The sequence below is a fragment of the Theropithecus gelada genome, chromosome 5 (genome assembly GCF_003255815.1).
Source record: "Theropithecus gelada isolate Dixy chromosome 5, Tgel_1.0, whole genome shotgun sequence".
NCBI lineage: Eukaryota > Metazoa > Chordata > Mammalia > Primates > Cercopithecidae > Theropithecus > Theropithecus gelada.
The window spans coordinates 118,214,449-118,240,092 of NC_037672.1; the positions used below are offsets into that span (position 1 = coordinate 118,214,449).

The 25,644-nt window shown below is 37.2% G+C and overlaps 1 protein-coding gene across 3 annotated transcripts in view; it reads right to left on the reverse strand.

Moving 5' to 3' along the window:
* Positions 1-931: 931 nt before the first annotated feature.
* The window catches only part of TNIP3 (TNFAIP3 interacting protein 3), a 96,144-nt gene continuing 71,431 nt past the window's right edge, over positions 932-25,644 (reverse strand). For 2 of the 3 annotated variants that reach the window (XM_025385971.1, XM_025385972.1), the window contains exons 8-13: positions 24,139-24,267; positions 19,710-19,826; positions 16,647-16,772; positions 11,988-12,038; positions 11,077-11,175; positions 932-1,536 (exon numbers count right to left, since the gene is read on the reverse strand). In XM_025385971.1, coding sequence (XP_025241756.1) covers positions 1,492-1,536; positions 11,077-11,175; positions 11,988-12,038; positions 16,647-16,772; positions 19,710-19,826; positions 24,139-24,267 — 567 coding nt within the window. In that variant the 3' untranslated portion in view covers positions 932-1,491. Of the gene's footprint in view, positions 1,537-5,459; positions 5,562-7,516; positions 7,578-11,076; positions 11,176-11,987; positions 12,039-16,646; positions 16,773-19,709; positions 19,827-24,138; positions 24,268-25,644 lie in introns of all 3 variants that reach the window. The other variant, XM_025385970.1, reaches the window with a different exon arrangement.

Consider the following 25,644-nt stretch of genomic DNA (forward strand, 5'->3'; position numbering starts at 1 on the left):
ATTTTCCTAAGGCTCTTTCATCTTCCCATTATACAGAGCTTCAAGTGTATCCAGATACTGGAATAATAATAATTTGAGCTGGAATAAAGTAGCATAATTTTTGGAAGCTGAAATGGATAATTTCAGCAGTATCTTTGGATTATTTTCTTCAACTGCATTTTCAGCTTTGCTGTTGCTTTAGGTTTACTTCTAAAAGCACAGATATCCAAGGATCTCACATTTCTTGTTATATGTGTATATATATGTATATACACATATAAATGTATAATTATAATAAATGTATAATTTGAGATCCTATTTGTGAGAATATATATATACACACACATATATATGTATATATGTATATAGAGGATCACAAAGAGGATCTCAAGTTAGTCCTAGCAGAATTTTTATTAAATGGATAAACCTAATACTTCTAAATCTGCTTAGTCTTTAGACATCTGTCATGTCACTGTAAGATTTAATTGCAATAAAATTTCAATACATTCAATTTTTTTTTTTTTTTTTTTTTGGTGGTGTAGAGTGGGTGGGTGGGTGGGTAGAGGGGACTGAGTCTTGCTCACTCTATTTCCCAGGCTGGAGTGCAGTGGCGATCTCTGCTTACCGCAACCTCCGCCTCCCTTGGCTCAAGTGATCCTTCCGCCTCAAGCCACCCGAGTAGCTGGATTTATAGGTGTGTGCCACGAGCCTGGCTAATTTTTGTGTTTATAGTAGAGATGGGGTTTCACCGTGTTGGCCAGGCTGGTCTAGAACTGCTGGCCTCAAGCAATCCGCCCACCTCGGCCTCCCAAAGTGCTGGGATTATAGGCATGAGCCACTGCACCCAGCCCAAGACTTCATCTTTCATAATCAATTCTTGTGAAGCAGGCTCACATTTTATCATCTTAAAGAAATGTTCTGTTTAAGGAATAGCTTCCAATCTACGATTTTATTCAGATTGAACCACTTATTTAATTTAACGAGATTTATACACCTCTTCCATTCTATGTTTAGGTTCACTGAGGTCAACGATATCTGGTCAAATGGCTAAAGAACTAAGGCCCTGTGGAAAAAGACTGGGAGCAATGTTAAAAATTTACAACTGCAGAAATTTTTACCCCAGGAAACACACACACACACACGTATATATGCACTTTAAATCAACATACAATATCCCTGCACCAAACATTGAGCTGCTTAAATCATAGAATGCTTTTTGTGCATCAAACAGCAATATGCTGAAGAGATTTTCAGGGAGTCGTGCATCATCCATCTGCCGAGTCTCATTTCAAGGAAACCGGAAGTTGTATTTGGTTGTATAATAACGGACTCCTCCGATTTGATCAGGATCTCAGCTGTCAGAAGCCTTTTCCTGTATTCAGGACAAAGGGAAACATGACCAGGCACAAATAACAGGGTAGATGATGTGCCTTTGTGGCAGAAACAAGCCTCTGTATAAACAAAGAAGAGGGTCCTCAGCCACGGTCCCCCGTTGCCTGTTGTCCCTCTCTGTTAGTGTGTACTTCTACTGATTGACTTTCTTTTCTGAGGAGAAACCTATGGAAAACAGTAGGAAAATGTTTTAGATTAAAAATTAACATTTCATTTCCTTCTTCTGGCTTAAGGCTGACATAAAGTTCCAGGATGGCAAAAAAAAAAAAAAAAAGAGTTATGTTATATTCATGAGCTCCCCACAAGTTTACACTGAGAAATCAAGAAGCGGGAAATGGAGGGTTATTATTTTAAGCATTGACATATGCTTACCATTTTGTGAAATCAGTTGTGGCCTCGTTCTAATTATGCCTGAAGCGCAATGTTCTACACTAATTCTCACTCTTGCTGGCATTTTGGCTTGGGCATGTGAAAGTAAGTCATATATATGACTTAGGTTAGTTTCAGTACTTACCCCAGAGAAAGAAAACTTGCAAAATATTATCTTTTAAGATATGGTACTGGGTACCTTACTGCCAAAGCTATAGAAAATATCATATAGAAAGATTTGTTGGTGTATCATGAAGACCAATATGAAAAATCTGGAATATTTTGATTGAATACTATTTGATAATTAATACTACATGAAAGACAAAGTCAAATAAGTTTACTCATGGCAACAGGGAAAAAAAAATCATAGAAATGCCAAGAAACAAAGTGTTATCCTTATCCATGATAACTTAAAAACATGCTGAATGTTTTGTACTTGTTGCCCTCATTTGGTATACCAAAGACATGCTAAACTAACATTTTGGTAACAAAAAATAAAGCAAATAGGAAGATAATAAGTTACTTTTCCAGGCTGAAAAATCATGTTGCTGAGGACTGTGGTCATTATGTTAAAAAGGTATCTAATATGTTGAGAACATAAATTTGAACCCAGAAGCATAAATTCATTGATCTAACCAATCTAAAGTTAACATTTAATCCACTAATGATACCTCTCCCTTGGTATCTTAAATATTTTAAAATTAACTCCTCTTCAGTTTGGACAGTGCTCTTGTGAAACAGGTATAGAATTAAAGATCAATAGCCTCATATTTTAGATGGAGAGAGGCTGTGGCCCATGAGATAATCCATGGCAGAATGGAAATCTGAACAAAAAACAAAGATAGATCTTTAGTTTCTTGAAGGGAAGGCAGAATTTCCCTAAATGTACAGTGAGGGTGGGAGGAGGGCCTCAATCCACTATGACTGGTGTACATGTAAGAAGAGGAAAATCTGGACACAGAAGGAAGATGGCCATGTGAAGACCGAGGCAGAGATTGCAGTGATGCTGCCACTAGCTAAGGAATACCTGGAGCTACTAGAAGCTGAAAGAGGCAAGGAAGTCTCCTCCCCTAGAAGATTTGAAGGGAGCTTGACCCTGCCAACATCTTGATTTTTGGATATCTAACGTTCAGAGCTGGGGAAAAAAAAAGTTTTTCTATTTTAAGCCACCCAGTTTGTGGTATTTTGTTACGGCAATCCTAGAAGACAAATCCAGTCAGTATTTGTTTAGTTGGTTATTAATAGACATTAGTAAAAGCTAATTATAATATTTAGGCTTTGATCTTCTATATTGTAAAGAAATAATTTCACAACACAGTTTCATATCCCTACATTTTATGCCTTTCTAGATACATTAATAATCCAGGTCTGGCTCATTAGACAAAGCATAACTGTAACCTATGAAAAATTTGGAATGTACAGAAGTGACTGGCATGCAGTGCAATCAGAAACCATAGCTTTTTGACATTTCAGAAAGGAAGAAAAAACAACATGTTTTTTAAGGTTATACTAACTCTGTTATGACATAATTGTTCTATAAACATGGAAGTCATTTTGCATCTCATTCTGATAACAGATGAAACAAGATGAAAATGTTCTTTGTAAAATCACATGTTTCTAAACAAAAACTGTAACCCATTAATATCTGTGGACTTCAATGTATTAAAAACACCATTATTTAATGCTATACCGAGAGAAAGCCAAGTCTCAAATGACTTGAAAACATTCGAAACCCTTCATTTAAAATATTTAGTTTTTGAAAGAAGGGTTGATTTTCAATGTGTCTCCAAAGCGTTCTAAAATAACCACAGACAGTAACCGAGAGCAAAGCTGGAAATTAGTTAACTGGCAGACTGTGCGCCATGGTACTCACCACCTACCACCCTCAGTCCCTAGTCAGGAAGCCCTTCACTGGGGTCCCCACATTATAGAGGACTCTGCTCTGGCCCTCCTCCAGCCACACCCTTCCTCACAGTGTGAGCGACCCTTCCTCCAGAACAAGCTCCTGGCACCCAAATGTACACCCCTGAAGTCCCTGCCCAAGTGATTCTGGACCAGCTTCCCAGACTCATGTGGTCCTCTTCCCAGCCTGAAGGCTGTCGAAAGAGTGCTGTTTGTAGAGTGGTGAGGGGTGTATGGACAAGGCTGGGATGTCCCAACTGGGCTGTCTTCAAGTTTGCACTCAAGAGTCCTTATGATGGGAGGGTGGGGAGAGAAGGTGGAGGGTCCCAGGCAAGAGGTCAGGGCTTAGGTCTCCCTGTGCCACCTTGTCCTGTCACAGACTGGTTTTGAATCTGAGCATTGTAAATTGTACTTTGGTTTTACATGTATGTTTGTCAAGGTAGGAGGATAGATTATACTTTAACAGTTTCTATGCTTGATTCATGAGATTTACACATATAGGATGTAGCTCTCCACTTATTCTTGCTCTAGGCCCCAGAAATGTTAGAGGAAGATTTAGTGGTATCATTGAAATTTAATCACTCATTATCTGCCATACCTTTTAAAATGCATGAAGTTTTATTTTTATTTTTATTTTTTTTTTTGAGATAGAGTCATTCTCTGTCACCCAGGCTTGAGCACAGTGGTGTGATCTCACCTCACTGCAATCTTGGCCTCCTGGGCTCATGTGATCCTCCTACCTTAGTCTCCCAAATAGCTGGGACTACAGGCACATGCCACTACACCTGGCTAATTTTTGTATTTTTTTGTAGAGACGGCATTTCACCATGTTGCCCAGGCTGGGCTTGAACTCCTAGGCTCCAGGAATCCACCCGCGTTGGTCTCCCAAAGTGCTGGGATTATAGGCATGAGCCACCACGTCTGGCCTTAAACCAGTGATTTCTTAATAATCAATACCACAAAATTATTTTATGAGAATTCTGAACAATTCAGTTACACCAACAGATTAAAAGGACCTTTTTAATTAAATGAACCCCAAACCAGCAAAAACCACTACTGAAATTAAATTATGACACATCCGTCATTTGTGACAAGAGTGATTTCAGAGTTCTTGCCAATTCTTATGACATGGCTTGAGCTATGAAATACATCAAATGTGGAAGCTAGTAAAGGAGGCATAGGAATCCCAAACAGGTAGGTTTTTAAGTAAGGAATTTTTTGGTGGTGCCCTAACTACGATCAGCCCTCTTGCCTGCTGCTGGCCAGCCATAGTTAGTTGCAGAGTTGTGTTGGTATGGAGAAGGATGGGTTTCAAATGATAACATACCCCTGGTCAGGTTCCACCAGGGCTGTCCATGCACAAGTTAGTTCATAACATATTTATTACACACTTAATCTTACATAGTACTGTGTCTTTTACTTGTGATATTCTAAATGTCAAATGAGTAGCATGCTGTGAGGTCATGCGAAGATGAGATTATTGAGGATTAAACGCTAGTCATATTATTATCTGTGTTAGAGACCCATTCTCATTTTTGTATTTATAATTTTAGAAAATTTTAATAAAGTGAGAGGGGTACAGTAAGAGGGGCACTGTACTATATAATTCAAACCATAGGTTTTAGAATCCTATATATCAAATAATCTAATCCGTGTGTGAAATTTTATTAACTGTGTGATTTCGGTGTTACGTATATCCTCTAAGCCTCGGTTTCCCCATGTGTTAAATAGTGCAAAACAAAACCTATTTTATAGCATTGTTGTGAAGACTGAAATAAACAACTCTTTAAAAACAGGCCGGGTGTGGTGGCTCACACCTGAAATTTCAGCAGTTTGGGAGCCCAAGGCAGGAGGATCAATTGAGGCCAGGAGTTCGAGATCAGCCTGGGCAATAGGCTGGAGATGGAGCAAGACTCCCTCTGAACAAAAAAATAAAAATAAAAATTAGCTGGGTATGGTGGTTCATGCCTGTAGCCCTAGCTATTCATGAGACTGAGGTGGGATGATTTCTTGAGCCCAGGAGTTCAAGCGTACAGTGAGCTATGATCATACCACTGCACTACTCCAGCCTGGGTGACAGAGTGAGACTGTCTCAGAAAAAAAAAAAAAAAAAAAAAAACAGAAACAAAGCTTACGTTGGTACATCATAGAGACTTTTTTGTTGTAGTTTTACATCTGTAGACACTGTTACATGGTATGCTTATACATCACAAAGCTCACTACATTTTTCCTAGCTAGACAAAAATCAGTACGTCTCATACACTGACTACAACGTTTCATTACTGCGTATTCTATTTAGTTTCTGAATGTCATCACAATTCGTTTCTATTTTATGTAATCACTAGCTTGTGTAATATTGGTCCAGGGAGAATTCAATAATGATATATAAATGACCTTATGGTATTACTAAGTTCTGTACTAAGTAATTGTATTTTCTAGTGATTAAACTCCAATTCAGAAAGAAAATATCTTTAATAATCATTCCAGAGCAATATACAATGGAAAATTATAATTGGGTAGCAATTCTGCAATTATACAATAATAGATTTTAAAATTGCATATATTATGCAACACTCATTCTGGTTAATGGTATGCCTTTCTAATAAAAGAACTCCATTATTGTTGGAACTCAAGAACTTCATTAAAACCTCTGGCTATATTTGTAGTAGAAAGCAAAGAAAAAAGAGAGTCCTATAGAGTTTTGATAAATACCTGGACATTTTATTATGGAGTTCTCACATTTCATATTTCTTTTCTATGATGCTGTTATAATCTATGGTCTTTGCCACACCCATTGCTGCTGTGTACAGCTGTCCAGATTGCATATTGTATGTCAGCAGGCTCCATCCACATAGACGACCATTATGCGCCCCTTAGACTTGTAAAGTTCACAACCTGCAAAACTACATGTGGTATCCCTGGCTTCCTATTTACACTCCATAACAGACTCCTTGTATTAAAAACTAAATTTCTGTGATCTCAGCTCTGACTTCAAATGAGATCAAATTTCAAGAATGGCCTGAAATTAGACTATAGAGCTCATCTTCAGCATTTTTAGATAGATTCAAATCTTTGGAAATTAACAAGTGAGAGTCCCAGGTGTGTGTCATATGAGACTTTAAACGTGCAGCAGACATTTCTAACTTTTGATTATGTATACGTGATGAGAATAGAAGTGGGATTTTGATTATAGCTCAGTATATACAGCCTGCTTCTGGGTGGCCTCACAAGACCATAGAAAGAAGCAGTAGAAAGTATAGCAGATTCTAGAAACAAAAAAGAAAATGTTAAACCAATAAAAAATAAGATGTAAAAAAGTAATCTTAGTTGTGAGTACTTCGTAAGTGACTTTTAGTTTTTCCCAGCATACTTTGAGGTGGGCATTGTGGGCAACCCTGGCCTAAACTAAGAACCCTGCCTTGGAGTCTGACATTTAGTCATAAGGGAACACAGTTCTGAGCCTTTGGTTTCCTCTGTCTGTCTGCCAGTGACATTTAAAACATCTGTCTAGCAAACTCAACTTGGAATAGTGGGTGTGCATCTGTACTTTGTAGTACAATTGCAGAACTTTGTTGTTGTTATAATACAGCTCTGCTTACAGTTTTCATTTCTAACCCCAGATGGAATTCTGACTCTGAGACTGAAAAAGGAACAGAAGCCAGCATTGAAGTTCATGCATTTCTGTATTTGCACATTTTCTGTGTCTTAAGGAGTTCAATTTAACCCCAGGTGCATCAAATTAAAGTTATGTATGTAACACAACTTTATAGTAAGTCCTCCCCAAGTACGAATGAATGTATGTTGAGTAAACATCCCAAAAAGATCCCATTAAGATGTAAACATGAAAGAATGCTCAACACAGCTGTGGTCTTACCATTTGCCTTGTGTTGTACATCTGGCGGAAGCTGGTCAAGAGCATACCACTGATAGTCTGGCTGTGTGGAACAATAAAACATTATTATAGCAATATGGACTTCAAACCAAACATAGTGGCATGTCAAAAATACAATTAGGCTATGTGGCTTTTATTAAGCAGGTAACACAAAAGTAATTTCTATCCAAACCTATTGCCAACCTCACTCATCCTGCTTATCCCCCATCACTGCCATCATCTCTCCCTACCCCCTCTTAAATTCACTCTGTGTTTGGCCAGAATTTCTACTACTTTGAGGTTGTGACATGTTTTCTTTCTTTTTTTTTCTCTGAAACAGATGTGTTTTGAATATCTGCAGAAGTATAAACACTTGTAAAACTTACTACAACCCATCAATAAAACAAAGCAACTTAGCATCAACAAATACTCTTTTTGAGACCCTCACACTAGAGGCAATGAGAAGGCCAGGGGGAAAAAAAAAAGCTTAATACAAGTTTTCTAATGGTTTAAGGAAGGAAATCTAAGCTATTAAATGGGGACTTGGCATTGATAGAAGTTCAGGATGGTGAAGGAGGGCAAATCTTTCCCTTTTTTCTATTCCGAAGAACCAATCCAGCAGAACCTGTCTTCTAAATTGCTCGTATAGTTTAGTCTACAGAGACAAGATTTTTCTCTTGGGATTTTCTCCTAGGTTTACACCAGTTAAGAACAGCTAGATATTGAATGCCAAACAAATTTCATTGAATAAATAGTAAACCCATAGGCCTAAATTATCAAGATATCTTCAAGGCCCGGACCTCTGTATTTAACCCCTAGGAATGGAGCAATCTCAGCTTTACCTGCCCACAAAGCAGGTCTGTCTTTCTGCTCTGAATGCTCACCCCTGCCTCCTACTTCTCCACAAGGCACAGAGAATATAGATTTTTTTGTTCTGTAATTCAATTAGCTCCTAAAAATAACTTGAGGAAAATTTTTCTAACATGAGTCAACAGAGAGCATTTACAAGGCTGTCAGACTGCTGAAAGTCACCTACGAAGTTCAATTACTCAACAAGACACTGAGAAATGCTGCTTTTAGTGCAGTTTGACCCCACTGTACCCCCACTCTAGACACCTAGGCCCTTGGCTCCTCTGGCTTATGAAAAAGCTAGAAGAGGAAATGAGATCACCTCTGTTTTTTATCTTCTCGTTTATTTTTAGACGTCTCAAATAACACATAGGATAAGTGACGTGAGCCTCAGTTTTATATTCCAGGAGGGTTACCAAAAGAAGGTAAATATCCTGTAATGTTACCAGCACTGTAGCATGTGACTTAATTCAGCCTTCAATATAGGCAAGAAACATGAAATCTTATTTTTAAATTAACTTTGAGGATTTGGTTGTAAATTCTACTGTTATGCTGAGATTTTTTTCATCAGACTACTGCTTGAAAATATAGGCCTTTCTGGCCAGGCGTAGTGGCTCACACCTGTAATCTCAGCACTTTGGGAGACCAAGGCAGGCAGATCACGAGGTCAGGAATTTGAGACCAGCCTGGCTAATATGGTGAAACCCCATCTCCACTAAAATTACAAAAATTAGCCAGGCGTGGTGTTGTGTGCCTGTAGTCCCAGCTACTCGGGAGGCTGAGGCAGGAGAATCGCTTGAACCAGGGAGGTGGAGGTTGCAGTGAGTCAAGAGCGCACCACTGCACTACAGTCTGGGCGACAGAGTAAGACCCCTTCTCAAAAAAAAAAAAAAAAAAAAAGAAAAAAGAAAAAAAATGTAGGCTATTCTACATGGCTTGGAGTCCTTTTTCAAATATAGGCCTTTATTTGGTGACAATTTTATGTGACCTGGACTGCCTTGCCTTTTTTAATTGACAGGGAATGCTTGATTAGCTGTAGTAGGTGAATTCCTTCCTTCTTTCCACAAATAAAGATTTGACAGAAACAATAATTTGTACTCTTAGGTAAATATGAATGACTGATTGGTTTCATAGTTAATCTTTCATAAGAATATTTCATAAGAATAATCCCCCAACCTGTAGAAGCCAACTTCTATAGGTTAATTCACTCCTACAGTAAATTTCTCTTTGTGTTTCTCACAATCTGAGTTGACTTCTACAATCTTGAAAAAAAAAAATTTAATGTTATTGGTAAAGACTGAAAAGTAAGCAAACAGATAAAGTAAAAAAAAAAAAGGAGGCTGGGCGCAGTGGCTCATGCCTGTAATCCCAGCATTTTGGGAGGCTGAGGCGGGAGGATCATGAGGTCAGGAGATCGAGACCATCCTGGCTAACACGGTGAAACTCCATCTCTACTAAAAATACAAAAAAAAAATTAGCCGGGCATGGTGGCAGGCGCCTGTAGTCACAGCTACTCGGGAGGCTGAGGCAGGCGAATGGCATGAACCCGGGAAGGGGAGCTTGCAGTGAGCTGAGATCACACCACTGCACTCCAGCCTGGGCGACAGAGCGAGACTCTGTCTCAAAAAAAAAAGAAAGAAAGAAAAAAGAAAAAAAGAAAACAAAAAAAGGAAATTGGGGAAGGAGAGCAGACAGAACTAGCAACCAGCAATAACATGAAAAGAACCAATTCTTAGCAGTGTGCTGTGTCATACCGGGGTCAAATAAGAGATGCTCATTAAATCCTCACATCCTTCTGCCACCCAAAGAGTCATTATCTCCTCCCTTGGGAAAAGGGCTTTGAGTCACACTCAAACAAAAGTATGAGAACTTTCAAGAAGCCAAGAGAATCATGCTTTCTGTAAGCATTCTGGTCGGAAAATCCCAGTTTAAAATCTTAGATGTTTTTCATCATGAGAAACACAATCAAACCTAAAGTTTGGGAGGATTTGCCTGGGTAAATACAAAATGCAGAAAAAACACATTTTTTTTTTTTCCTGGATAAAGGTTCTATCTATGCAGGCAAAATAGAAGGTAGAGGAGGGTGGGTGGACTACTGCTATTGAGAGGGAAAAAAAGGGTGCTTTGGGCCTGACTTATTCAGGTTGACTGTCCAAATCAATTCCCCTCACAAATAATTGCTCAACTCTGCATTTCATTTTGTCTGGGAAGACACAGCCATGGAGAACAACTTAAGTGGGTCACTTTTTCTTGGATCCTTTAAGAAAATCCTTTCAATTGGAAAATGTCAAAAACTATTTTGCACATATGTAGCAATATCCATAGTAGTTCAATATAAATTTACAACTGAAAAAAAGCATCTCTTTTTTTTTGTTTTGCCATATCCACTTTCTTTTATACATAAATACATTTTACACCTAAAATACTCTTTGGGTAGAATGAGGTATGCCAATTGAAAATGTTATATGTTGTTCAAGGAATTATTCCCAATTTAATACCTTTCAGTTAATTTATTCGTATCTATGTGTCCTGTGGATTCAGTGTCCCAAAGATAATTCTACTGTACACTGACCACTCCAACTTTGCAAGTTTGAGGCTGAGAGAAAAACAGAGGCTCTTGCTGTAGATAATATAATGTGCTGAAATTCCAGAGATGGACATAATTTCTACCAAAACAGTATACTAAGCACTTTTTCAAATGCACTCTTACTTACTGGGTGCTCCCGTCGCTTCTGCACAGCTCCAGCGCCTGTCGGTAGCCATGGATCTTGCAGGTGGAAAACCAAGCCGCAGTTACAGGTTGGGAAATACATCTGAGGAGAACAAAGCTGTGGGTTCACTACCAGTGGGAGAGACTGAAGAGTCGCACTGACATTGCTTTATACAAAAGGTTTGGTTTCAATCTTAAGGTTCCACCTAATCTGGCATAATTATAACTCAAAACCGTAAACATGTCAATAGACTCAGGACTGATACAGATAAGGCTCACTGGTCAAGTCTTACCTAAGGTGAAACTATAATCATTTCTCCATTTTGAGGAAATGAGACACACTTGAAAAGTATATAGAGTTAACTTTATGTTTTTGAGTTATCTTTATTGAGGGCCCTCAATGAAGAAAATCTATCCATTGAGTCATGAAATAGGTTTTCTTAAATTGTAGCCAGGGAAAACTAAAGTCCAGAAAGGAAATTAGGAATTAAGACAAATAATATTCAGTCTTTAAGGCAACTAGAGAATCCATGGGCTAGAATACTTCTGTGCTCAAGAAGGCATGTTATTTTTTCAAAAGAGGCAGTATTTGATTTAGTTTTCCACTGTTAATTGTGTGAGCAACTGCATGAAATACCAGTGAAATCTATTTCCCAGGTGCTCGTGGGTCTAAGGAGCACTAAGGTTTGTGCTACTGGTAACATGCTCTATAAAGCATATACTTTCCATGAGTGTTAGGGTTGAAAGGCCTTGGTGGTGCCTAAGCACTGTCTATCCACTGATGGTGTAGTCGGTAATGAAGACCATGGGTTGTTGTAGGCCACCTGTAGCAGAGCTTGAATATGTCTTTAATTGGGACAATGAGAAATGTTGTACGTGGGAATAAATGTATGAGTGAAAATTAGAACAACATACCTGCTTTAATTGCTTTTCTAGTTTTTCTTTCTCCATCTGACAAGCTTTTATCTAAAGACAAAACAAAGGCATTTGTTAATCAAGACAAGTTCAAATCATTAGTTCCTAAGCCACTCTTGACCTACTCAAGTATGAGGCACTGACAGCAGTAATACCAACAAAAACAGCCACAGGTTGGTTTTTCCAGATATGCATTGATTCTATCTTTACATTTCCAATTGAAGTTTGAAAAATGTGATAGTTTTAAATTGCTATTCCAGTTTTTTGAGGCCATTACAATTGTTTTAGGTAGATCTATTTAGATACAGATATAGAAACAATTTTCATTGCTTACTGAATGACACTGAAATTGTCAAACTGACATTCAAAGGCTTCCATAATAAATTTTAGAAGTTATATATGCACTTAATCCATGTCAGAAACTGATCTAAATTCTTTACATGCAATAACTCACTGAATTCTCCCAATCCCTCTATGTGATACTTAGTATTATCTCAATTTTATAGACGAGAACACTAAGACATAAGATTCTGAGTAACTTGTTCAAAGTCACACTGCTATATTCCACGGCTTCTCACTACTTAAGGCCCAGCCTCATCTAGATGAATCACCTACCCTGGGTTCCCTTAACTTAAGACACACTTAGAGAAAGCTGGCTTTTCCTTGACTGTTTCATTGTCATTCCTATACTCCGTGTCCCACATTCCCATAAGGAATGGTCAAATATCTCCTTCTGAATGATACCTTTCCAAGTCCTAGTAATCAGAATTATTCTGTCCTCTTATGTAGTGTTGTACATTCACTGTGTGACTTTTTAGACCAATGTGTACTATTTACAGGCAATTCTTGCTGCTTGTGGTAGTCATATTCCATAAAGTCTTCAGGGACACTGAATTAGTGAATATTGAACCACTGCTCCTAGGAGAATTGTTGGGTTAAGTTTCTGCTAGCCTCTTCTCACAACATTTGTGTCAATGAATCAATACATAACTTTGTTTCATGTGTGTTTCTGATTAAAGACAACTTATTTAATATGTTTCATTGATTAACACTGAACTCATGGTCAAGAGTACTATAACGTGCCTTAATGAATCTTCTCTAACACATATTTTCTCTGTAAGGCACATCACATCATTCGTGTTTAGGAATCCTAGAGAGCATGTCAGCATATATATGTGGGCCATTCTAAACCATGAAATCACCAACAAAAAGCACAAAAACGCAGCAAACATGGCACTAAATGGACCACAAAAAGAACACTATGAATGTGTATATGTCAGGAAACAACTTTGCTGCTCTGCTCATATGTAAGGATGTATCACAAAGCACCACAAGTATTGATTTGGGGATGACAAATGCATTTTAGTGAGTAGGGAAATTCACATATGCAGAATTGGTGATGATGAGGATAGACTGTACGTGTCTCTTTTACTATACTGTGAGTTATTTACTAGCAAGAACCAGTTTTCGTTTTCTCACAGCATATAGCAGAATGCCTTCCAAAAAGAAAGCATCAAAATTAGATTACAAGGAACTGAAAGTAGCATGCTAATTATACAACTAAATGAAACTATTAAACGTGCCCCCTCTTCTAATAGACTAAAATAATTTATAAAATACCTCTGAGCCATGATTTGGCTTGAGCTAAATGTTTTCTAAAGGGTATTTTGTTTTTTTCTTTTCTTTTTGAGACAGAATCCCACTCTGCTGCGCAGGCTGGAATGCAGTGGCCCAATCTCAGCTCACTGCAACCTCTGCCTCCTGGGTTCAAGAGATTATCCTGCCTCAGCCTCGTGAGTAGCTGGGATTACAGATGCGTACCACCATGCCCAGCTAATTTTTGTGTTTTTAGTAGAGATGAGGTTTCACCATGTTGGCCAGGCTGGTCTCAAACTCCTGATCTCCAGTGACCTGCCTGCCTTGGCCTCCCAAAGTGCTGGGATTACAAGCGTGAGCCACTGCGCCTGGCCTGTTTTTTGCTTTTTTCACTTACCATTGAGAACAACTTAGTGAAGTCATAAGGTAGGTTTCATTATCTATATTTTACAGGCAGGTATACTAAAAGAGGTTAGGTAACTTATTTTTTAGAGAGAGGTTTTAGAGTAATAAGAAACATTTTAGAGATGATCGAGTTCAACTTTGTCATTGTACAGATGAAGAAAAGGAAGCATAGAAAAGTTAAATAACTTGTTCAAGGTTACCACCAATGGAATATCAGAGCAGGCAGGAACACCAAGTCTTTTTTGCCCTAAATTCCTCTTATTTCTAAATACCCTAAGCATCTTTCACTTTACCACATTACTTATTTTACCATTGATACTGGCTTAACGCATCTTAGTGACAGAATGAATATATTCTGGGAAGAAAGCAACTCAGAATGCCAGAATGGTTTGACCTGAACATCCCTCTAAAAGTCCACTTGGACAGCAAATAATATGTTATTCAACTAAGGTAATGTCAGGTAATGTCAGTTCCTTTTTTTTTTTTTGAGACGGAGTCTCGCTCTGTCGCCCAGGCTGGAGTGCAGTGGCGCGATCTCCGCTCACTGCAAGCTCCGCCTTCAGGATTCACGCCATTCTCCTGCCTCAGCCTCCCTAGAAGCTGGGACTACAGGCGCCCGCCACCACCCCCGGCTAATTTTTTTGTATTGTTAGTAGAGATGGGGTTTCGCCATGTTCGCCAGGATGGTCTCGATATCCTGACCTCGTGATCCGCCCGCCTCGGCCTCCCAAAGTGCTGGGATTACAGGCGTGAACCACCGCGCCCGGCCATCAGTTCTTTTTTAAATATCTTAGCATTTAATCTGCTGTTAATACATTTAACATACATCATCAAACCATCTACTTCGTCTCTGTGAATTCTATCATTCTCCTACTGAGTAAATGAGACTTTAAAAAAAAGGATTGGGCTTTCATTACTTTAAAGAAAAAATTTCATAGCTCTAAGTTATCACTTTAGATATGATTAAGATTTTCCTTTAGGTTCTAGGCACAATTATACCATACTGCATTTAGAAAACACATTTATTTTGCTGATACCAATCAAGTTTACAGGTGACACAGGAAAGGGCTTGTGGATTATAGTATATAATGTTAAGTAGATAGATGTATGTTCCTGACCAGACTAAAAGTTCTGTAATGGCAAGGACATTGCCAGTCTATCACCAATCTTAATATAGTAGAATAAACAAAATTATATAATTATATATTGATATATAATTTATCATACAAAAATAAATAATTTACTAAAAATTGTTTTAAAATTAAAATTGTTTCACTTGCTGTTGTACTGGCAGCAAATTTTACAATTGCTTTAAAAAACAAATTATTTTTTGTTCTAAAACTGTTTTGCTGGCAGCAAGTAAAACAGTTTGTACAGAGACAACTTGAAAGAAATTAGGCTAGCTAGGCATGTAAGAAACAAATTAAAAGAATAAAAATACAAAAAATTAACTGGGCGTGGTGGTGCACGCCTGTAATCCCAGCTACTTGGGAGGCTGAGGCAGGAGAATCGCCTGAACCTGGGAGGTGGAAGTTGCGGTGAGCTGAGATCACGCCATTGCACTCCAGCCTGGGCAACAATAGCAAAACACCATCTCAAAAACCAAAAAAGTATATATATTCTCTCTCTTTTTTTTTTTTAACCAAGAGTAATGAGAACATTGTCTTATCTATTGTTACATGAATTATTAGGTTGCCTGAATTATTTTCATAAAATTATTTGATTTTTTTACTACTATTTTATTTTTTCTAATTTCTTACAGAGAAAATGGTTCTGCAAAACAATTTTTTCCACGTAAAATTAGGAATTTCAAGTTAATCTTTAAAAAATCAGAGATAAAATTAAATGTAATTCACAATCCACTTTGTATTTGGAAGAAAATGATGACTGTTTAAAAATTTTTTATGACTAAGAATCTTGAAACTAAGAGCTGCCACAGCATTGCCATAACAATTTTCTATTTATTTAAAAGTATTGCAATATTTTACAAATAAAAATGGTGCAGTTTGTTTTATTTTTTAAGGCAAAATTATGTTAGCTACAGTTTCCTTCATTAACATCACTATTTACCCATCATGGCAACTTCCTGAACCTACTTTAATATATTCAATTACACTTAATTTTAGTATGCTTACATTTAATATATTCTATTTTAATAAACTGGTGACCATTATCTGGCTTCCTTGAAAGTACTCCAGTTACATTACATCTGGGAACCACTGAACAAAATCCTCAGTCTCACATGTAAATGGCATTTAGAAATATGTATGTTTTTGGCAGACAGGAGCATTCCAACATAGCCCTTCAAAGAAAATGACAAGAATTTTGAAAACCACTTCACTTTATTTGAGTACTAGGTAGTTCAACTCTCATTCTACCAGGATAAATATTATGAGAAAAAGATCAAAAGGACTGTATTTTATAAAAAAAACTTTGGAATCCAATTTCTTGGGCAATTCCTTAATATACTTAAGTTAAAAGAAATTTCCAGTCATTTTCATCTCTTTACAAGATTGTTTAAGAATGACTTCATCCCAGGTGCTGACCTTTCAAAAAAATTCGATGGCAATTAACAGAAGTCAAAAAGTCTTGAATTTTTTAAATGAAAAAAAAAAAATACATACATGCTGGCAAAGATTATTTTGTTTTGACTTGTACCTGGGAATTCAGCCTGTTCAACTGGGATTGGGAAGTTTCATTAATTTGCTGTAGCTCCTCTTTCTCTTGATTAAGTCTCTCTCGATCTGATCGTTCCTTTTTGAAGTCTTCTTCGTATATTTGCACCTAAGAAATATTAACTTGCTGTTACTGTTAGCTTCCTTTTCTCTTAAGCCATGTAAATGACTTTATTTTAAATGACTGCTGCCTACTCCATTATTGTAAAGAACCCTCCCAACTAGTGTTCAGTGTCACTGTTTCAGAGCAAGTCATCCATCCTTAACACAAGGACTTTGATGTATGAATACTGCTTGAACTTCTAAAAGACAGTTTACTGAAAATAGCTGTTAAGTGTCACTAAATACTGACATGCCCAAGTTTCCAGACATAATGTATAAGTTGAATGCAACAGAGAAACAAAACCCTTACGTATGTGGAAAAGCAAAGCATGATTGTTAAAAGGTATTCACAAATTTTCCCTTTATAAGTTACTTTGGGTGTGTATCATAAATAATAGTAATATTTGAGTGGAACACTGCTTGAGAGGCACTCCAAATATTCCAGAAAAGTGACCAAACTAAAAACAAAAACAGGTTTAAGTATTGTTATTGTTTTCAACTGACTTATTGTTGACTGAGGGCTAGGAGACTGGCATATAAAGCTATGAAAACAAATGAAACTTAGGGAATGAAGCAAAAACATTCCTCTAAGACTCTGATTTAAATTACTACTTATATTGGAAGCTAGTAGCTAGATTTTTGTCTGTTAAAACTACTGCACATTACACTTTCATCACTAACAGTGCAACACATTTTAACTAAAGGTTTATCAATTTTATTGTTCTAAGTCGACAGCAATAGAACAAAATATGCAAGGGAAGAAATTAAACATTTTGTATACATCTACATGCAGATACTCATATTAAATTTTTAAGTCTTTATTCACCAGAAGTACTGAAGGGAAACTACATCCAGCCACACTGACATTTTGATAATTTTTTTGGTTAAGAACTGACATTCATTTCCAAAGACAGTTAAACTAATGCTCTGTAAACAATCACCAGAGGCATTTTAAATGGGAGGAGACCATCTGATTAGAATTAAACACTGGCAACGTCATCACTTTAGTCAGGTAGGGGCCAAGATTCTCACTCAGTTTCTTTGTGCATTTAAACCCTTTAGTGTTTCACCTGGCACTTGGTGATGTAACGATTGTGGGTGCCTGATTACAAACATGCACAGTTAAAATATTTACGGAGAAAGTCAGCAATAGATACACTGCAAAACTATGGAGATGGATTTTGGTCTTCCCACAGGGATTATGAAAAAAGAATATCTGTCACTGTAAGAAATATGAACCAAACCATTATTATAAACTTTATGTGTAAAAGTGACTCTTGCATGTCGTGTACCTTATCTGCAAGTTCCGAAGATGTCAAGTGTTTGAACATAAGCAGTACTTTTGGTTTTTGAAGAAATCCTGGCCAGTACCAACAGTACTCTAGGGGTTGAGAATTTGACAGAGCTTTGAGACTGTGCATATTACCCTTATTCTCTTCATGAGTTTATTTTTCAGCTATGTATTTTACCCTGAATGTAATGAAGCAGATTATTCAAGTAAAATTGACAGAAGAGAAAATCCAACTTTACCATCAAATGCTATAAAATTTTTAGATCTATTCACAGATAGGTTACTTCATATGAAGCAGTAACAATAAAACAAATAACAGCAATAATAACACAATTGCTCGATTTTTCCATGTATTGCAACAAAAATCTTTGTAATTAGTACTCACTCAGGGCAAAAGCAGTCAGTAAATCATACCCAGGGACATCAGAAAAATGATGCTTTCCAGCCCTTTGTTCTATGGCACCCTGTCTCCCATTGCTAATAAGTTACTGACAATGTGTGCTTCAGGGATTGAGGTTCCTTGATGTATCCCGTATTTACCACTGTGGCCATGAACCATTCCAGATTTTTCTCTACATTAGTTTATTTAACCCCTCACATAAAAAGAGACATGATATGCGTGGTCAGCCCCTCAGCTAAGTGAATTCCAGCAGATTTAGAGAATTCCAGAGTAAGTTTAGACACAAGCAGTTTAACCAGTGCGGTATCTCCTCTGCACTGTGCTGCCAATAGATACATGCAGAAGTTGTAGAGCGTGCATCCTTACTCTTGCTGTCCACTTGGCAATAGTGAGTGAGGTTAGGTGAGTGGAGAGGAGAATGCTATTGTGCATCAGTGAATTGCTAAGTGGTGCGGGACTAGCTGAGCAGACCTGGTTTCAGTGATTATAATAAATACAAAGTATTCTCTTTAAAACTGCTCTATTGTGCAAAGGCCTAGAGGCTAGCAACTACAGAATGATCACTCAGCTGCTACTGTTTTCTGAAAAGATCCAGAGTTGGGATTAATAGTGTTCTTAAAATAAGCCATGTGGCTGGGTGCGGTGGCTCACGCCTGTAATCCCAACACTTTGGGAGGCCGAGGCAGGTGGATCACGAGGTCAGGAGTTTGAGACCAGCCTGGACAACATGGTGAAACTCCATCTCTACTAAAAATACAAAAAATTAGCCAGGCATGGTGGCATGTGCCTGTAGTCTCAGCTACTCGGGAGGCTGAGGCAGGAGAATTGCTTGAAACGGGGACGCAGAAGTTGCGGTGAGCCGAGATCACGCCACTGCACTCCCGCCTGGGCGACAATGGGAGACTCTGTCTCAAAAACAAAATCAAAACCAAAAACTATGTCTACATGAAACTCTCTAGCCCCAGTGCTAATAGAACCTCACCCAAGGTTAATTGGCATGTCCCTCTTTTAACTGTGTGATTGGGTAAGCCATTTAATCCATTTGAAACTCAGTTCCCTATATTCTAAATGGTGGGACTGAACTAGCTGATCTATATTCTTCCTATCAAGCTTGAAAATTAGATAATTCTACTTAAAATAAATGCAAAAACCTTTGACATATTTCTAGCAGCAAGACATCTAAAAATGCCCAAAGAAGCATGAACAATGGGCAGTATGTTCTCCACAGGATCATGCCACTTCCAGCTTCTCACCTGCTGCTTCAGAACTTCCATTTCTGTTCTCATCTCCTCATGGCAAAATTCCACTCGAGATTTCCTCAAACAGTCCTCAGAAAATGAACACTTGAAATTCAAGGCATCCTGAAGAACCTATGTAATAAGATAAGTACACTGTTGATCTAAGATTTACCACAGGGAATGAATTCTTTTATAATTGTTACAATCATCTCAAATGCACCCACAAATAAGCATTTCATGTTCAACGCTGCTGACATAACCGAGTAACTTTCTTCTTTCTGATTTTCTCATATATGTATTTTTTTCCAGAATCTTTGTCTTTTCTACATGATGATGCTTATGTTAATCGATCCTCATTATTATTTAGGCTTTGATGTTGGACCCTCCTCCTCCACCTAGCCAACTATGAAAACAAAATCTGTATCTATAGACTTTCTCCAGATTATCTGCTTCAGTCAAATGTATACCCTATCAATGATGCTCAGACATTAGGGAACATCAGAGGTAGCAGACATGCCCATCCCTTGGTACTGACTCCCAGAGATTATGAATCAGTAGGCTGGAGGGTATAGTTTCAGAATTTGCATTTCTCAGAAGCTGGTGCTGCTGGTCCCAGGTAATGTTTTGAGTAATATTCTGCTGTATAACTATGGCATGCCCTCAACAGGAGAGAGGGACATCCACAGAAATGAGAGCCCATGCAGACTCAGAATCTGTTAGCTCTGTTGTGCTACTCTTCTGCCCTGGCCTAGCCACAGTCCTATTTGTTTTCTGCTAAAACATTCATTAACTCACTACCGAGTGGAGAGTGCCCTGCTTTCTTGACATCCAGTATAAGTTGATGCTTTTAGCATGGCATGAGGAGAGGAAAGAAATGCCTATATTCACCAGAAAGATGATCATCCTTAGTCCTTAGTCATTAGCTCATCATGATCACATCATTACATTATTTTTGGTAACATCATATGAAAGACATTGCCTCTCTTTTGAAGACCTTTGGTTCATAATAAGTTCAACAAAAATGACTTCCAAATATTGTGGCAGAACACTTCTCACCCTGGTGTGGCCTCAGGGACCACAAAATGACTACTTGCTCATTATCAAATGAGTCCTCTGTACAAATAGAAAAGGTTTATTTTCAGAGATCCAAGAATAATTTGCTTCTGTATTTCTTTAGTAACTTCAACAGTGTCTATTTGGTGATATTAGTAGGTAACTAACTCCACTGCATTACTATATAATATGGTCATAAAGGTAGGAAAAGACAAGCAAATGTATGGTTTTGCGTATGTGGACAGACTGGGAATTTCCTAATAGAATGTCTTAGAATATACAGATACTGTCTAGCCTGATATGAATATCATTTTTTTCAGGAAGTTGTAAGAGAAATAAAGAGCTTTCTTCATCCTTTGGGGAGAATTTACAGAAACAACAAAAGTAGCTTAATAATTTATGTTTTGTGAGGATTTGTGTTAAGCTCTAGGAAGTGTCAGAATAGTTCATTTTTTTTTCAACTGGTGAATAGTAGTAGAGAGAATCTAGGGTGGGGTGGGCCAAATGGATTATGGCAATTGAATATGCTAGTTCCTTATCCTACACCTGGGAATAGACTACTTTTGTAGATCTTGTTATTTGCATTTTCTGATCTATTTTTCATGCTATTTGGGATCCTAGAAATTTTGTAAATGAGTCATAAATGAAAGATGAGTCTAATAGATATTTATTCCATTTTGGGTTTTCCCAACTTCCTTGAACAAACACCTATAACCTATTCTAGAATATTTACGATTAGTACAGATATTCTAAACAGATCTACTGAGATGTTAGACAAATCAAGTTTGCCCATGGGTGGCACAAGCTGAGCAGCCTTAGGTAATTGTTTTCACTTTGGTTAAACATCTGGCTTCCCTTTAGGAGCCTGATAAAAACAAACTCCCAGATATTTTCTTCAAAGCAAACAAATCGAATTGAATACACACAATTGTGTGAACTTCTGAAAACAGTATGTTAATTACTAAGCTGACATATTACACATTTTTGCTAAGTGAATATGGGTCAGCAGATATTCAGCTTGTACATAGAGGGTAGGCTCTGGATTCCATGCTGTGATGGATGGTGTGCACAATCAGCTACCAAAAACATTTTGAGTAACTTCTGTTTATCACATTGGTAAGGAGGAAAAGAAAAATATTCATTGTAAAATAGAAGAACAATAATATCTTACATTAGGTACCAATACCCATCTTAAATAAGACAAAAACCTACTGTCATAACTCATCACTTTATATCTATACTTTCAAGGGACAGCTTAAAGTATAGATGTGGGATGAAATCTTTTCTGGCTTTAAGCATGCTTTTATTTTTTTCCTCACTACCCATAAGTAATGTATTATGCCTGTTAAAGCATGAATTCTAGGTCCAGTATTGTCTACCAAGCATATTATATACTAGCTAATTAAATTCATCCATTCACTCATCCAATAAATATTTAAGATCTTACTCTGAGCAAGGTCCTGTTCTAGGTATTTAAGATAAAGCAGTGAAAAAAAACAGAAAAAATTCAGAACCACATTATGACATTGCCTGAGTCCCTCCCTCCCTAAAATACACGTTAAAATGATATTTTACAAATGCATTGTTATAAAGATGGTTACATAATATATGAAAATGTGTTTTCACCCCAAAAGTTTATTTTTCTTCTAATTTTAAGAGAAATTAAACATAAACATACTTATGGGCCCCTAAAAGTACTACAGGCCTAGACACTGTGCCTCTGGTGCCTAATGGAGGAGTTGGCCTGAAAATCCTACCCTCATGGAGTTTACAACCAAGATTAGTAGCTAGAAAACAAATAAAGTCATAAAAGTTAGACTATATATATATATATATAATATATATATGTATATTAGATAGTAATAAATTCCAAGGAAAATTTAAACCAGGAAACACCAGTAGTATAGTATGTAATTTTAATTAGGATAGCCAGAAAAGTCATCTTTGAGAGGTGACATTTGTATAAAGATCTGATTTTACTCAAATTATTTTTTCTCATTGAGATTTTATAATTATAAAATCATACAATTTTAAAATGTAAAATTTCATGGAGAATTATTAAATTGTATTATCACTGGAATGATGAAAACTTATATTTTTCTAACTGTAAACAATTTTCTGTGAGGTACAAATATGGATACACAAACATGAAGAGTGCACATGGACATGAGCAAAAATACAGCATTCTTGGCTGTTTTAATATCTACAAGGTTTATATCTTTGTATCTATATTTAGGGACAGTCTATAAATGAGACAATGTAAGAAAACTTGTAATATGGTATCAAAAATGGGAGGATTTTAAATATAATCTCAATTGTTTATAGTTCCTCTAATGCATTTGTGCAACATTTTCTGGAAGAGAACAAAAGGGAAAAGATAGATTTTGCCCTGCATTGTATGTTTGAGCATGGTTTTTCTCTCTTAGAGGATAAAGTGTATTATGAAGTTTATCCTCACTTTCCAATTTTCTCCTGAAGAATAACTTGTCCCACAAACAGATCTACTGCAGGATCACATTTGCAAAGCATCCTATCAGCTATGCAGGCACATACTTAATAATTTGAGGATCTTTAAATGACATCTCTGAACACTAGTTAACTAGAACCATGGGCATGTGGCCCAAAATACAGGGGTTGAGCATCTGTTTCAAGTCCAATCACCTACTCTTGTTTCAGAAGACAATTTCTATTCTTTTATCAGGAAATATCTAGTTGAGAGATGCGTATCTCAACTCAACCATGTGCTATAGCATTCCTATGTTCCACATATGGGTTGGCTCTTGGAAAAGTCAACAGTATAGGAATATTTTTCCTGAACTATTTAGCGACCCATTCCTCCAAAATATGAACCAACTAGTCCATAAAACAACATACACACACCACTGCATGCACATGCGCACACCTTTCCTCTCCCTGACTTTAAAGTAGGTTTTAGGCTTGCACTTGAGAGAGCTACCATCTCAGCCTGGATTCGGCATTTAGCATGCTTCCTTAGAGTGTGTTTCACACCCAACTCCATAGTGATCATTTTAAAGAGCAGTTTGTTTCCTGAGGAAGCTTTTGTGGTTGACCAAGAGATACGTTATTGTTCGCAAACACCCACTTGCTTTATGTGGTTCTTCAAACTAAGAAACGTTCTTACTGTCTCTATAATTCCTCCTCATTTCTCTTTTTCATGATGAATCTTTGTAGGGACAAAAATTCCCTAAAACCTCCTTAGCCAAGTATGGCTGAAAGCTGCAGCTAGGAGTGATTTATAAAATCACAGCTAATTTCTTGTGCCTGAAGGCTGGGACCCACACTGCAGCCTAGATTTTGTTGTGACTCTCGGTAAGAATGTTTTATGCAGGGACTTCTCATTTTAATATCCCATGCTTGACCTGCCTGATACCTTATTAAGGCGTTTTATTTCACATTCGTAATGTTCCTTCTCCTCGTTCACAAGAGCATTTTTTTCCTTTAAAAGCTTATTCTCTTCCTTCAATTCATGTAATTCTTCATTTAGGCGTTCCTTTTCCTTCTGAAGTAAAGACCAAGAAAAGAAAAGAAAAATCAGTACAAGTCGAACGAGATGATATTGTAGGAATTCTGATATATCGGCCATGGCAGGCAGATTGAGGGGTCACCCTTCTGAGATACAATAAAAACAGAACCTGCAAGACTTTAACTTAACGTCCCACTTGAGCGATATTCTTTGGATGAATGCTAGAATTAGGATTGAAGGAATCTTTCTTTTATCAGAATCTACTGAAGTAGCTTAGAAATTTTGCGACCCCAGGGGAAAAAAAAATTCAAATTTCCCAATTCTGGTTTTTTTGTTTTGTTTTTTGTTTGTTTGTTTGTTTTTGTTTTTGTTTTTGTTTTTGTTTTTTAAGATGAATTCTCACACTGTCGCCTGGGCTGGAGTGCAATGGTGAGATCTCGGCTCACTGCAACCTCCGCCTCCCGGGTTCAAGTGATTCTCCTGCCTCAGCTTCCCTAGTAGCTGGGATTACATGTGCCTGCCACCACGCCCGGCTAGTTTTTTATATTTTTTAGTAGAGATGGGGTTTCACTATGTTGGCCAGGCTGGTCTCAAACTCCCGACCTCGTGATCCGCCCGTCTCAGCTTCCCAAAGTCCTGGATTCCCAATTCTTACTTTCAATTGTCAAATAAATGGGTCTGCAGGATATGCAAGTCCCTATGTACTGTTACTAGGTGATGGATAAGCGATTAAGAAACATAGCTGAAATGGCAGAAAGAAAAGGCTTTCAGCTATTTCTTACTGTCATTGTAAGAAAACAATCCGAAATGTCTCAAAGCTCATTCCTGCATCATTCTGTATTAGAAAGAGGGAAAAGAGAATAATCTTTAGGCCAATAAGACCCTTCATTACAGATCTTATTTAGAGCACTCTATTGTTGTGATTATTATTTTTAAAAGGGAGAAATCAACTAGTCCAACTGCCACCACTTCTCCATGTTTTAGATTATCATCCAGAAGTGCAGTGTTTTAAACAACTGAAGGTTAGCTGCTTAAACATCAACAGGCTCTGGATTCAGACAATATCTCCCACCTCTTAATTTTGTATAACCGATAGCAAACATTTTGTGAAGTAAATTGGATTCTTAGTGAGATGGAGATTTTAACCCAGTAAAATAAATATTGCACAAAATAGGTAACTCAACATGCAAAAATAGCTAATATATGTGTTAAAGTGTGTTATTTGAGCAACTAATATTTCCCAATATGATTACAAAATTTAAGAAATCCGCTTTAGGTAATTCATTTTCTTTAAAAGGGAAAATATTTCTACTTGCTTTTATTTAAATAGAATGAACATATACACTTAGAAAATAAGCCAACTATTTTCTAAGTTAGCATAATTTAAGAGAAAATTATTCCAATGAGAAAATG